The sequence below is a fragment of the Artemia sp. Qi Xiang Cuo genome, chromosome 3 (assembly GCF_049724085.1).
Source record: "Artemia sp. Qi Xiang Cuo chromosome 3, ASM4972408v1, whole genome shotgun sequence".
NCBI lineage: Eukaryota > Metazoa > Arthropoda > Branchiopoda > Anostraca > Artemiidae > Artemia > Artemia sp. Qi Xiang Cuo.
The window spans coordinates 80,679,604-80,695,475 of record NC_142796.1 but is presented as its reverse complement, the minus strand read 5'-3'; the positions used below and the strand labels follow the sequence as shown (position 1 = coordinate 80,695,475).

General features: G+C 34.5%; 1 protein-coding gene across 1 annotated transcript in view; it reads left to right on the top strand.

Annotated features, from left to right (window-relative positions):
• LOC148954604 (uncharacterized) overlaps positions 1 to 15,872 on the top strand; it is a 97,740-nt gene that overhangs the window by 35,855 nt on the left and 46,013 nt on the right. The window contains exons 5-6 of the mRNA XM_089086642.1: positions 2,178 to 2,339; positions 8,715 to 8,897. Of these exons, the coding sequence (XP_088942768.1) occupies positions 2,178 to 2,339; positions 8,715 to 8,897 (345 nt within the window). The remainder of the gene's footprint in view (positions 1 to 2,177; positions 2,340 to 8,714; positions 8,898 to 15,872) is intronic.

Here is a 15,872-nt window from a genome sequence, read left to right as displayed (position 1 = left end):
TTTCTTTCCAAATCGAAAATTTATCAATGGACAATTTACGAAGTCATCACTAGTCTCATTGTCATATTTTAGCGTTTTCTTTGATTATGTGGAAGGGGAGCATCATTTTTTTAGATGGATTTTGTGTTCAAGGTTCTTCCCATAAATATATAGCATATGTTGCCACTCTGCCTTTATTATAGGCATTTTACTCCGTTTTAAAATTGAGTTCAGTAGGCGCGGGGGTTTTGTCTATTTAATACCCATAGGACAGGCCACTGCTTAATGACATGACAATTCAACTTCACTTGAAGTATTTCAAGATGGAGAAGCTCTTGAAAGGACCTTGCTTAACGTGGTAGTGTTACATAGTAACGTTGCTGTAGGTGTAAAATGTATTATACAATGTAGTAATTTCAGGTGGTACGCATCAATCATCACCAAAAAAATTCTCCTCTAATGTCTATCATGTTTAAGGCTGATGAAGGTGCATGATAGAGTACATAAAATGATTGGATTGTTACTTTCTCTTGAATCAGTTTGGAACAGCTCCACATGAAGGTTGTCAATTTAGGCTGGCTAATTGATGAAATTAGAAACTATAAATTATGCTACTTCTGTCTTTCCATGCATTAAATAAACGGCTAAACTAAAAAAGTGAATAAATTAAATTAATGTAATAATAAATAAATGAATAATAAATGTAAATAATAATTAAAAATATAATATAAATAAAAATATGAATAATAAATAATTAATTATAAATAAATTAAGCTAATAAATTAAATCAATAAATTAAAAAAGTGAACTACTTTGGAATAATCTCTCTCTCCCTCTCTCTCTCTCTCTCTCTCTCTCTCTCTCTCTCTCTCTCTCTCTCTCTCTCTCTCTCTCTCTCGCTCTCTCGCTCTCGCTCTCGCTCTCTCTCTCTCTTACACACTCATTCTTGCTCTCTGCCGCTATTTTTGCACCATTGCAATACGGAACAGAAAATGCCTATTCTTTTGTGAGATTAAGCCCCAAAAATTCTATTGACTTATAATATTTAGTTTCGTGTTCATCAGCCAAAAGCTTAGAAATGGCACACCTGATCACATGTGCTGGTATTTATTCAATCAACATTTTTCTACCTCAACCTAAAAAAAACCTCAATTTTTTTGAAAGAGCTAAAGTGACAAACCTCTCGGATTCGGAATTGGCACATATTTTCTGGTCGGTTTGGGAAAGAATCATTTTTATAGCCGTTTGCTTAAGTTTGGCCCCTTTTTTCAACTGTTTCTAAGATAATTAGAAAGTAGTTACTTTTTAAGTTGTCAGCCCCGAGAAGTGAGTAAAATATTTTTACATCAATTTTAAAGTTACACTAAATGGTATATAAAAAGAGTCAACAAATAGAATACTTCAGTTATTATAACTATGTTTAAATACTTTTGCAGCTACTGCTGCAACCATGATAGAGACCAATACACGTATAAGCCCTTTAATTTTTTGGACTGCCATAAAAAGCAACCAAAGATTTGCGGTAAATTTTTACCAAATCATATTATTAACTTACGAATAAAGTGAATATACCACTCGATGCCTTTTTTATGCTCTTTCCAAATGTAATAATCTTTTTTGTCGGAAATGAATTTTACCCCCACCTCTATATATACCAATTCAGGTTATATATTTGCACAATAGGGGGGGGGGGGTAAATTTTAAACTTACCTCCCATTTACATCAGAAATAAAATTTGTCCCCCCCCCCTAATGTGCAAATATATATCCTAAATTGGTATATATAGGGGGGGGGGGGGGTAATATTCATTTCCGACAAAAATTATTAGGCTATTATATTTGGAAATAGCATAAAAAAAGGCATCGAGTGGTATATTCACTTTATTTGTAAGTCAATAATATGATTTGGTAAAAATTTACCAGATTCGCTAATTCTGCAACATTATATAAAATGGAATAATGATGATTGATTATTTCCAGGAAATGTATTTTTGCAAAGTTGCATAAAATACCAAGCGGAGATCGGCTTTAATCACTTGGAAAATGGCACAGCAAAAGGAACAAAAGACACAGCAGCAGCAATGATGCTAATTGAACCTGTAAACGAAGTTTAGGTGTTAAATAAAGCATCATACTGATAAAGTAGTAATTATAAACATTTCTGCTGATCTTCTCTGATTATTGCATCTTTCTTTTCAGCATACAACTCGAGGAGATGATCCTCTCCCTGAAAATTGGGTTGCAGTCCCTGGTTCAGTTGTAGTAAGAGACAAGACCGAGAATAATAAAAATATTCATGATGAAAAAGAAGAACGACTTGAAACCGAGGAAACAAAGCATCTGAAAAACTTTACAAATGACGTAAGTTTCATATTATTGGGGTAGGAGTGAAAGTGAGTAGATTCGTTTACATGTTCTGTCTTCCTATTGAAGCACAGGGGGAATTTTCAGAAAAAATTCGATAGATGGATAGATAGATCTATTTAATGATTATCTACATAATAAATTTAAACAAACAAAAGACATACGCGTCATCATGTAACCCCGCAAGACTCCGTGGCTCCCACAATCATTAAAAAATGAAGAATCGATGTTCATCACTCACAACCTAAAGAAAAAACACAACCCTAGCAACATACATCTACAACTGGGCCCTGAGACATCCATCACGGGGTAGTAAAAATCATGCAGTCATTTAAGTTGGTCCAAAGGCTGAAAATTCATGATATTTCAGATTTGTTAGAATTTCTTACGAGAGAGTGATCATGGACCGTAAAATGAACTTAATTCTGATTTAATTTAGTTAGAATAGTTGATTTTGCTTGTCTTTCCTAAAGTACGGACTGTAAATAGAATTTTTTAGATAAACTTGGTATATTTAAGCATACTTGTGAAATACAGTCACCAAACACGTAAGTTGGAATTGGCCTATAAAATTAAGAGTTTTCCTTTCTTTTCAAAGCATGTCATATTGAATTTAAAAACTGAAAGTGATTATTTCACATCCTTGTGAATTTAATAAGATGTAATTAAAGTCGTGTTGGCGCGAAAAACATTTTTGTGCTGGTGACAAGTTCACTGTCCGAGCCCCATTTACAAAGACAGGAGAAATGTTTCTTACTGGACAGTAATAAGACCCAGTGGGTGCGGATGTCATAAATGATCATTTTGCTTCAATTCGTAAAATTTACCCGCCACTCCAACATATTCCGGCCAACGGTGCATTGAGTGACATTCCTTTGATTGAAATTCATCAGACCCAACTTAAACTCGAAACTCTTGACTCAAATAAGTCAGTATACCCAGGTGATATCCCTACCAAATTGATTGTGGAATCTGCCCAGTATTCAAGTGTACCTCTAACTGCTATTTTTAACCAATGTTTTGTAGATAGTATTTTTCCAGTGTGTTTTAAGCGAGCTATTATATCTCCTATACCTAAAACTAAGACCTTAAAAGATCCCTCTGACTTAAGACCAATATCAAAAACCTCCATTTTCTCTAAAATCTTTGAAAGTTTTATTTACAATTTCCTTTTTGACGATAATCATGATACAATCAACCCAAATCAGTTTGGCTTTAGGCTGAATCATAGCACCATGCATTGCTTATTGTATATACTTGAAACCATTTTCAAACATCTTGAGTTGAATAGTTCCTACGTTGAGGCTGTTTTTGCTGATATAAGCAAAGCCTTCGACAACTTGGATCATCAGACAGTTATTGATAATGCAAGAGCTTTAGGTGCAAGAGATTTTTTTTACGCATGGTTGCTAGTTTTTTGTCTGGTCGTGAACAATTTGTAGGCCTCCCTAACTGGGATTCATCAGGTATTTCCTCGATTTCTTGTGGAGCACCTCAAGAGACTAAATTAGGTCCTGTAGCATTTTTTATTGTTTTTAATAATGTTTTACCAAGTTTTGGCAAACTCTTTTAAATTTGCTGATGATTTGACATTGCCGAACCTTTGTCAAAATCTAATACTTTGGACGTTACACTCGATTCACTCATTAACAACTTAAAGAATGATCTCGACAATATCAAACTCAACTTAAGCATATCCTAAAGCAGTTTCATGCTATTCTCTTTTTTTAAAAATTTACCCCCTATCAATAATTACCTTTGCATACCAAATTTAAACACGGTTAAACTGCTTGGTGTGCAGTTGGACAACAACCTTAAATGGAACTCCCACATTTCCCACTTATCTAAATCTGGTAGTTTTCTCCTTAAGCCTTTTTCCCTTCTCAAACAGTTCTCCATATCAATCCAGAACTTTAAATAATTTATTGTTCTTGCATAAGACCCTGTCTGGAATTTGCTTGCCCTGTCTGGCACCATGGGTTGACCAAAAAAAAATGCTCTAAAATTGAAAGTATTCAAAAAGAGCAGTAAAAATTTACTGGGGACGTCCTATACTTCATACGATGAAGGTTTGGCTAGATTTGAACTTACTACATTGGAATCACGACGTCACATTCTTACCATGAAATTTGGTCACAAGTGCCTTAGTTCTGACTATCATCGACCTTTTCTCCCTCCCTTTAAAGAAAATCCCCAAATATCTCCTACTACAAGACTCAATGCTCGTAGAGCTCCAAATACCCAACTGGACCTGTGTCCCCAAATGTTGACCATGAGGTGCAAAAACTCTCGTGTCCCCTATTTTGTTTCCCATTTTAATAATCGATTTGATTTTTTGTTTTATGTTTATCCCCTAACATTTTTCTACTATTGTAATTATTCTAATATACTTGTGGTCGTTTGTGTGCTTTTTTAGCGCATTTTGATTCATATTGTAATCATTGATTTAATTTTTTGTTTATGTCTATCCCCCAACATCTGTTCTATTATTGTATTTGTTCTGACGTGCTTATGGTAGCTTTTGTGCTATTTTAGCACATTTTGATTCCCATTTTAATAATTGATTTAATTTTTTGTTTATGTTTATCCCCTAACATCTGTTCTATTATTGTATTTGTTCTGACGTGCTTATGGTAGCTTTTGTGCTATTTTAGCACATTTTGATTCCCATTTTAATAATTGATTTAATTTTTTGTTTATGTTTATCCCCTAACATCTGTTTTATTATTGTATTTGTTCTGACGTGCTTATGGTAGCTTTTGTGCTATTTTAGCGCATTTTGATTCCTACTTTAATCATTGATTTAATTTTTTGTTTATGTTCATCAACTAACATCTGTTTTATTATTGTAATTGTTCTGACATGCTTATGCTAGCTTTTGTGCCAACAATTTTCAAAATGAGCCACGAAAGTGGCTCGAAAGAGCCACGAAAATCAGCCAAATTTTATTACGGTGCTGGGAATTTCCTCATGCAATCAAAGTTGATTTTTTTTTCAAATTTCATCGCAATCGACTTGCAAAACAAATTTCGGGTGTTTAAAGATACGCCATATTAAACGCAAAGGAAAATACAAGCAAAGACTTTGGATATCTCTTCATTGAACGATAATTATTAGATAAGTCTATTTTACACAAATATACAAAGCATTATGTAGCATCTACTAAGTTGGCACCAGGTCCCAGTCTTCTTTGCTCTACATATACCGCTAATAAAACTGTTAGGTTATCTTACTTGCCATTCCTCCTCGATTCACCCCAAAAAACAAACATTTCTAGTAGCGTTAATTGGAGGGGGTGGGGGTACAGGGGAGGGAATGTGCCCCCTGAATATTTTTTCTCTCCTTAGATTTTCAAAATACTTATTTTGGGTTATTTTCATTTAAAAATACCTTTTTCGATATTTTCTTTGGGAAAGTTGGAAAACAACAAATGTGCCCCCTCCTTAGATTTTGAAAAGCCCATTTTTCCCCCTCCTTATATTTTGAAAAGTATATTTTGTCCCCTCTAAGCTCTCGTGAAATGACGTCGCTAAACATTCCAGTTGCAGAAAAGACATTATATAAAATTCTTAAACAAAACTGAAACATAAGCAGCATCGAAAACATCATTCTTCTTTTTTTTGGAATAAAAAATAACCTCGCTACAGCCTTGAAGGATGCCAAACTACTCGGATGCTATTGTCAACTTGATATTCAAACAGCTCGTGGTAATAAACTGTAAGTAAGGAGTGACGCGGATCAATAGTAACCGAAATTATAAAAAACAAAATTTTGATATCAATAGATATATCAAAAGAATCATTTTATTATGCTGATTCCAAATATGAAAGATTCATTAAGTTTACTGTTACCCATCAAAAGCTAGGAACTTGATAAAATATGCCTGATTTTCAAAAAAGGGGGGGAAACACTTCCTAAAAGTCAAGGAATCTTCATGAAAATCACACCATCAGGTTCAGCGCATCAAGAAACTTTATTGTTGAAGTTTCAAATTCCGATCTGAAAAAGTGTGGAATTTTGTATTTTTTTGCCTGAAGAAAGATCACGGATGCGTGTTTTTTTTCTTGCATGTTTACCCCAGGGGTGATCGCATCGAATCAAGTCCTAGAATATTGGGAAAGGACTTATTCTAAAAGAAATTTTAAATTCTAGCGCTCTTTTTAAGCGACTTAAAAAGATTGGATGGCAATTAGCCCCCTTCCCATTCCCCTTTTTCCTCAGTCGTCTGAAAAAATTTGAGATTGTCATTTTATTTAGCATAATTGAAAAGCCCAGTAACTAGGCCTTTGGGAGTAACTTCATCCCTCATAGCCCTGAGGAAAGGTTTGTAAAGTCGTGAAATTCGCTCGTTGTTTATGTACAGTATTTGTTATTGGGAAGTATACAGATATTTTCCCGGAGGCGGGGGAGGTGAATTTACTCCTAGAGAGAATTTTCCACTCGGATTATTTTCTGTGAGGAGGTGAGTTTCCGGGGGGTGAACTTTCCAAGGGAGATCTTACACTGGGGAATTTACCCGAATTCTTTTACGAAATTATTTTTATTTGTCTTACTTTCTAATTGTCGACAGAATTTTACATGTAGAGATGTTAAGGGGAATTGTCAGGGGGAAATTTTTACCGGGCTGGAATTTTCTAGAGTGTCTTTCCGTAGGGTGGGGGGGGGTCCACATGAGAAATTCTCCTTGGGGAAGTTTTTCCACGGGATAAATTCTTCAGACTGAACTTTACAAGGGGGAGTATTTTCGGCAGAAATTTTTCACGGTGGGGAGGGGATTTTTCTAATGAAAGTGTGCTAAGAAACATTTTTCAGCAGGAACTTCAGTCACCAAAATTTTTTCCGGGGGAATAAAATTGTATGGGGGGAATTTTTCTGGTGGTGGGAGGGGGGGGGGTATTTTACGTGGGAAGAAAATTCATGTGGATGTATTTGCCGTTAGGGGAAGGAATTTTGTGGGGGGGGGGGTAGATATCCCGGCATTATTTGAAAACGATCAGAAATTAAATAAAAAAATAAGTTTCTTTAACCGAAAGCAAGGAGCAACATCAAAACTTAAAACGAACATAAATTATTAGGTATATGAGGGGTGTTGCCCCCTCCTCAATATATCGATCTTTAAGCTAAAGTTTCTTTTATAACTTTTAAAAAGGCTTATTATTCTAATTAAACGGCCCTTGTGTTTCAGGGGTTGTTCTTAAAAAATTGGGACAAAAAGTAAGCGTAAAAGCGAGGTATTGAGGAGGGGATAACTCCCCTCGTATACGTAATAGTTTCTGTTCGTTTTAGGTTTTGATGTTGCTCCTTACTTTTCAGTTAGAAAACTAACTGTTTTTTTTATTTAATCCATACAGATAACAAATGAAGTTGATGTTATATTTCTAAATTAAGCATAAGATGAATTAGGACAGACACATAGATGGCGGGTAAGAACTATATACATAATAATAATAGAATAAAGACCCAAATGTGTCCATGTATGCCAGCCATATTGAACGCAAAAAAATAAATATTTTGAACTTGTCTCCACTTAATGATAACCAGGCACAAGGACAAATTGAGGCAATTAAATGGAGGATTAGAGCTATATACTTGTTAACTCATAATAAACTACATAATCGTGGTTTGTGAGCTGCTTCTGTTTTTTCTTTCATTCCTTTGAAAAATTTGTTCTAATGTGTTTGGATTTCCGCCGCAGGCAGTTCAGTCACCAAAGGCAAAATACACATAGCATTTTTGGCCTGGTTCATTCATTGGTTCTCCTCTTTCATTGGTTCTTGACATTATTTTTAATTTTTTCTATTCTCCTTTATTGTAATTATTTTATTTTAGTGTTCAAATCAATGATTAGCTTGATTTATGATTCTAGGGTACTTGTATGATAAACCCCCTACCGCTCAAGTTGTTAATTCATTGACGCATTATAGAACCGTTTGTTTGTTTTTCGTTAGTTTCTTTGAGCTTAGAGTGAGACAAGACAAAGAGAAGTGACAGAATAGATGGAAAATATATAATTTGGACTATATTTGCATATTAGGGGGGGGGGAGGGTAAATTATTTTGACAGTGTAGGGTTAAAAATAATTCTTACAACATAATTTGCAGAATAATCGTACCCAACACATTAGGCGTGCAGACCCACGATACTTTACCCCCCCCCCCCTAATATGCAAATATATACCTCAAAATTTATTTGTAAAGTATTATATTATTTTCTTACTTTGTTATATTTCATTAGGATTGAGCCTCAGAGAAACATATTATAAAAATAATTAGATACGGAGGATATCATACAAATACCGATTCTAGAATGAAAAATGCAGTTTTGAATGTTGTTTGATATCTCTAGCAACGTTAAACTTAATGTGTGTTACAGGATATTGTTCGTGCTTTAAGAGAAAATACAGATCTGAAAACAGCTGTTACAAGGAGACATGGATCGTGCAACACTTTGAACACAATTGATGAAACAGACTCTGCACTTGTGCCCTCTGGTCATCGTCGAATTCTCCATCAGTCTAAGAAACACAGAAGAGTAATCGATGAAGAGGATATTAAGGTTGCTTTTCTTTCAAACTTCTTTATTGTAATCTTAATAAAATTTACTATCAAGATTAAGATTAATCTTAATAAAATAAAGATTAACCAAAATAACTGCTACCATTTCTGAAAAAGCTTCAAATAATAATTTTTCTTCACTTGAAATTTTTTTTTCAACAGTCCTTTTCCAACTACCGTTTACTGTTGGTCGTGGTTCTCTCTTTATTTGGTTGCAGCTACAGCTGCATCCATAGTCTCTGAAGAGAAATGTTAAAAATGAAGGTGAACGGGAATGCTCTAGATGGTGTTAACATTGAGCATTATTTACTGCTAAGAAAATGGTCAGTTGATGAATTTAGCTTCATAAATATCAAGAGGAACTGATTATTCTGATTGAAATCGTGGCTAGAAAATAGTTTTTGCAGTTTTATAATTTGTGATTGAAAAGAGTCATCCTAATTTTACAAACTTTCTGTTATATAAGGGTAAATCCCGAAGAAAAGTATGAGGTTTCTCTTTACTAAGTTTACGCTACTTCGTGAATTAGGCACAACATTTCTATTATCCGTATCGTATTATCCGTATTTTGTTGATGTTTATGCTCGCAGCAGCTTCCGATTATCCCTCCAACCATTAAATCTCAAAATATCTAGTACAGCCCCTGCTTAATCAGTCCCTAGAACATTTTCGCTTCTTCTCTTCATTCCTTTTGTTCAGCTGCCTGAATCGTATTTTCGTGGTTCAATTTTAGACCTGATGCTTCTTTGATCAATTCTTCCGTTACCTTGGGCTGATTTTCACCTTCGACTGAGACAGTGCCTAGATAGGGATAGAACGTTATCATGTACAAGGAACTTAAACATGCAAACGCAACAAGTTTTATGCACCAATTCGAGGAAAGCAGTGCGCAACTCCAGACTACAAAATGTGTATATAACGATTTGATATGCAGGTTCTCTTCAAAAGTAAACACAGAAATTCTAACCTTGTGAGCAACGTCTTTGACTTTGTCGAATATCAATTTGATAGCAGTTTTTCTGTTACTCTTCATTTCCTGACTGAGTTTTGTAAAAAAATCTTTAATGTCGATCATAGAACAAGCTAAGGTTTCTTCAGTCCTCATTGTTGCCTGCACCATGTAAAGATAGCTATACTGAGCCATAAGAATAACAAATACTAAACCATTTAAAAATCCACTGCTATTCATAAGTACTAAGTCCAGTCCTACGAAGGAAATAAGAAGAACTAGCATTTCACTTTTAACCTTAAAACCAAACATAACTAATTATTCTCATTATGAACTTTCTCAACAAGGTTGTGGCTTGAAAGTTTCATTGATAATCATTTTCGGGACAAAACAGAAATTATTAGCCCTTTAGGAAAATTCTAAATTTGCCATCGTTCTTTCTTAGAAGAGAAAATTTTGCTATTTTGAAGTTATAACACAACCATTGTTAACTGTTGAAATTACTTTGGACAAAAGTTGAAAATTTCTTCTCCCAAACCTTCATCAACGTCATTAAGGATGTTTTTTTTCTTATAATGTCATCATGCTATGATAATATTTGATATCTCCCGTTGGTTGTTATTTTTTAACTCATTTTTTTATTTGAAAATTCATTTGCAAGCGAGAGGGTGCGCTGTTATCTATTTCCTAACCATAGCTTCCCAGTGGACATATATTTAATCTGAACGAAAATCAGTTTGTTCTCGTAGATAGACCTAATATATTTGAATTTGCACAACAAAATATGAACGAACCACATAAATAATTTTCAAACTATTTTGTACAAAAAAAAACGATTAACACAATATAAATACGGTAATACTAAAATCGGCTTTTTGACATCAGGGCTGGATCTACATTTGGTGTAGTAGCTTCTTAAATTTTGTGCACAAGAATTTTATAAGTCAGAGGCAGTGTAGTACTGCTGCCCAAGTAGAGAGCCATAGTCCTTCAACATCTTAATATACTTTTTTTTCTTTGGTCATTTTCTATGAAAGAGGTAGCTTCGTCATACAGCTCCGTATGATGTTAAAATGTCCCGCTAGCTGTGGAGAAGAAAAAAAGGAAAGAAAGTTTTCCATGCCAAAAAAGTAGTTTTTCTTGTTTTCAAGCCAATGTGTTTTCCTTGTTGTTCAAGTAAAGTGACTGTAAGTTTCCAATGGTGTACTTTTTGTTTTGATCCGATGCCTCTCTTAGGGCTTTCAGACCTTTCTTTCGGTTTCTATGGGCCGTGTTAATTCTTTTCTAGGTTACAGCTACTGCTGCAACAATGATATCAAAAACACCATCTGTCTTACAAAAGTATTTGGCAATAACACCAACGTTTTTTTTTTGCTGATAAAAAACATAACTTTTCCTTCGTTATTCATTTGTATGGTTGCATATGTATATTGCTATTACTCCTAGGGTAACTACAATTGTTCCTCCCAAAATTCACGTATGTCATTTCTAAAAATTATACCTCCGTGTTTTCGCAGTGCTGTCTAAGCATTGCATCTGTAAAGTATTCCACAGTCGCCAGTCAAGAACTTGGAAGCTTTCCATTAAACGTGCAACATTTCTTTTGAATATTACAATGAGTTTTGCCAGAGCATTTCTAGCCAACTTTACACCAGCATTACCTCTATCGAAGAGAATTTTAATCTGTAATTTTGTATACTTTCTATGCTCCCGATAATAAATTCGTAAAATATTCTTCAGTCTATCAAGATCAGGATGCAATTTTGCCATCTTTTTTAACTCCTCGATCTATTTTTTAATTTTATATCAATGGGTTCTTTAATGCAGCATCGCTGATGCCATAAGTTTTTTTTTATAGCTTTCATCACTCCAGTGTTTACTCATTGTTTTGCTAGCGACTATTTGCCTATATCTGTTTGAATAGTCATCATCATTATAAAAACGCTCTTTGATATTTTGCCTATCTCTGATTTAGTAATTATCATCATCATGATAACGCTCCTTGATCTTTTGCTCAACCCTCTCAATTTTTGCTTTTCATTAGCCCTGGTATGTTGAATACCTTTACTTTTTTCGGCCTTATTTCATTTTTTTAAGATCTAGAGCATAAAACAACCCAATAACCATCCTTATGTATACTCGAGCACTGTTGCTTTCAGCGGCCTTTTTATCTCTTTTGATTATATTTTTCACATTTTCTTGAATCCTTTGTCTTTTTTAATGTAGTGGTGTTTTCTGTAGGACATGTTTTGTGGATGACGGATGACAGAATACCAAAGATTGTCCAAGATGGGTGGGTGGAGGTTGTAAGGAAGTATTTAAAGGAAGTTGGAGCTTCTTGGGAGGAGGTAAAGATGGAGGTATTAAATATCCGGGTTGCAGCGGTAGCTAGCAACTTAGTAAGAGACGACCACGTCCCTTACTAAGGAATACAATAACCTATAACTCCTAAAAAAAAAGTGTCTGAACGAAACACAAAGTACACTATTAGAACCACCTTGTCTGAAACTCTTATATAGGAAACGTACAGTCTCTTGGCTTAAACAACAAAGAAAATATGTTGGATTGAAAAGCAACAAAATTGGCTTGAACTACAACATTCTGCATCGACGGCATCTTTTTTTCTGTTTTTTTTTGTCCTTAGCTGGTTGGGCACTGGAAAACCATAGATAGCTGTTAAATGGCTCATTTTAAAGGAAATTGTTACATCTAGTGCCTTTTGTAATTAAAAAGAAAATAGTTTTAAAATAAATTATTTTTACAAAAAACTAGCATTTTTATGTACAAGCTTGAGGAATGACGTCATAATCGTAGATTGTAACCAGACTAACCATATATGACTTAATAAGTAAATACAATATTTATATACGTTTATCTTTCGACAAGATAATATAAGAAATACATAATGGATCGATATAATTCATTATAATTGGGGACTGTGTAAGTTTCATTGGATATAGCTCAAACCTAGTAAAGAACAAACCACGGCACATAGTAACTAAAGTTAAGATAATACAAGCATCTTTTGAAGGTGCTTGTATCTAAGTTATCTGGGGTATGGTGCTATACTCAGGATCGTCTCTTACTATTCCAACTAAGAAAAAGCCATAGTGTTTTTTCTGTTTGTAATCCGGGTTGCAGCGGTAGTTAGCAACCTAGTAATCGTGGTTGTAGCGGTAGCCAGCATCCTAGTAAGAGACGATCACGTCACATACTGAGAAATACAATAACCCGTAACTCCTAAAAACTAGTGTCAGATCGAAACGTAAAGTACACCATTAAAACCACCTTGTTCAAAACTCACAGTCTCTACATAGGAAACTTACAGTCTCTTATCTTGAACAACGAAGAAAATATGTTGGCTTGAAAAACAAGAAAAGTGGCTTGATCTACGATATTCTGCATCGACGGTATTTTTTTTTCCTCCTCGGCTTGCTGGGCACTGGGAAATCATAGAAAGCTGTTTAATGGCTTATTTTAAAGAAAATTGCTACATCTAGTGCCTTTTGTAATTAAAAGATTTGCATAAAGGATCAAAATAGTTCATTATAAATGAGGACTAAGTAAGTTTCATCGGAAACAGCTGATACTTAGTAAAGGACAAACCACGGCACATGGTAACTAAAAGTTAAGATAATACAAGCATCTTTTGAAAAGTTGCTTTTCTGGAATATGGTGCCATACTGAGGATCGTCTCTTACTATTCCAACTAAGAAAAAGCCATAGGTTTTTTCCTGTTGGATCGTAGTTTTATCATTTTATCGGATATCCAGGTTGCAGCGGTAGCTAGCTGTAACCTATTAAGAAGCGATCACGTCCAATACTAAGAAATGTAATAGCCCATAACTCCTGAAAATAGTGTCGGATCAAACAAGAAGTACACTATTAGAATCGACTTTTCTGAAACCCCTATATAGGAAATTTACCGTCCCTTGGATTCAATAACGAGGAAAATCAATTGGTTTGAAAAACAAGATAAGTTGCTTTAACTACGATATTTTACATACATCTCTTTTCCTCATCGGATAGCTTGACACTAGAGCATCGTAGAGAGCTGTTTAATGGCTCATTTTAAAGGAAATTAATGTGGTTAAAAATCTTCTGTAATTAACAAAATTAATTTTTAAATAGAAATCAGTTTTTCGCGAAAAACTGTATTTCTTACGCACAAGATTGATCAATGATGTCATAATCGTAGGTTGTAGCCAGGCCGTATCTTAAAAACAATTTAAGAAAAAGCCATAGGCTTTTCCTGTTTGTAATTTTGTGATACTAGACCAATAAGGGCAGCAATGTTTTAAGAAGCTTATTTCAGTTTTCAGAAAAATGTATGTTCATATTTCAAACGGTATCCTAGAGCTAAAACCTATATTTACAGTAGTTTCTCAGAGTTCAAAATACGCCAGTTAAGCACTTTTGAATCAGTTATGCACTTCTGAAACAGTTAAAAAAATGTTTGGAACTTGTATCATTTCCCTCATAATAGCACCGTAACATTGCTTAAAATTTATTCGACTTGATTAATTTCATTAGAAAGTCTTAAGAAGCTTATTTCAGTTTTCAGAAAAATTTATCTTCATCTGTCAAACGGTATCCTTGAACTAAGACCTTTATCTACTGTAACTTTTCAGGATTCAAAATAAACCAGTTAAGCACTTTTGAATCAGTTATACACTTCTGAAGAAGTAAAAAAAAGTCTGTGACTTGTATCATATCCCTTATCGTACCCCCATAACATTGCTTAAAAACATATTCGACTTTATTAATTTTATTTTAGTGTTTTAAGAAGCTAAAGCTAAAGCGAGATGGGCCGAACATTTTGAGAACTTGCTTAACCGAGATAGAGTTGCAGGAAAAAATATAGAGGAAAATGAAAAAGTTTGTAATACCTTGGATGTGAAGGAAGATTTGTTTTGTGAGGAGGAATTAGCAACAGTACTAAAAGGATTAAAGAATAATAAGGCTCCAGGTGCTGATAGGGTGGTAAATGAGTTTCTTAAATATGGTGGCTCTGAGGTTAGAAATAAGTTACTGAAGATTATGAATATGATTTTTGAAAAAGGGGAAGTACCTAACGATTTTAGGAAAACTTTAATTAAGCCACTTTATAAGAAAGGGGATAAAAGTGAGTGTGGTAATTATCGAGGCATTAGTCTGGTCTCTGTAGGTAGCAAATGGTTTAGTAATATGATACTTTTTAGACGGAGAGATGCCGTAGACAAAGTTTTAAGAGAAGAGCAGTGCGGTTTTAGAAAAGGTAGAGGATGTGTTGACCAAATTTTCACTCTTAGGCTAATAATTGAGAAGTGCCTAAGTTTTCAAACACCTTTGGTTATAGATTATGAGCAAGCGTTCGATTCTGTTGATAGAGGAGCTTTAGTAAAGGTTTTATCCTTGTATGGTATACCAGACAAATACATTAAAGTGATTAGTGCTATTTACGAGAATAATACTGCTGCTATTAAGGTAGGAAATGAGGTTAGTAGCTGATTTTACATTAAATCTGGAATTAAGCAGGGTTGTGCTCTATCCCCCTTTATATGGATTATTTTGATGGACTGTGTTTTATGGAGCACAGGAAAGGCAATGGGAGACCACGGAATCAAATAGGGAGGAAAAAGTCTCCTGGACTTGGATTATGCTGATGATTTAATCATCCTAGATGAAAGTGTGAGCAAAATGAATGAGGTTTAAGAGGTTTTGATAGTTCAGGGTACTAGTATTGGTTTGAAAATTAATGTTAGGAATAATACGTCATTGTAACTAAAAGTAAGTAAAGTAGAAAACGTGACGCTGAGCAATGAGAGGAATGACGTGGCTTGTCTCCCCGAGTGGATCGGTAATATTGTTGGCAGATATGGGGAAATCGAAGCAGTTAAAAGTATAATGTCCAAGGTTCAGGGTGTTTCGTACGCAGCTAAAAAAAGTTTGAAAAGTCCGGAATAAAAATCTGTAAACCAATATTAGAACCTTAGAAGCTACGATAACGGCAGTGGTTAGATCTGACAGTGTAGCATAGGCACTCCA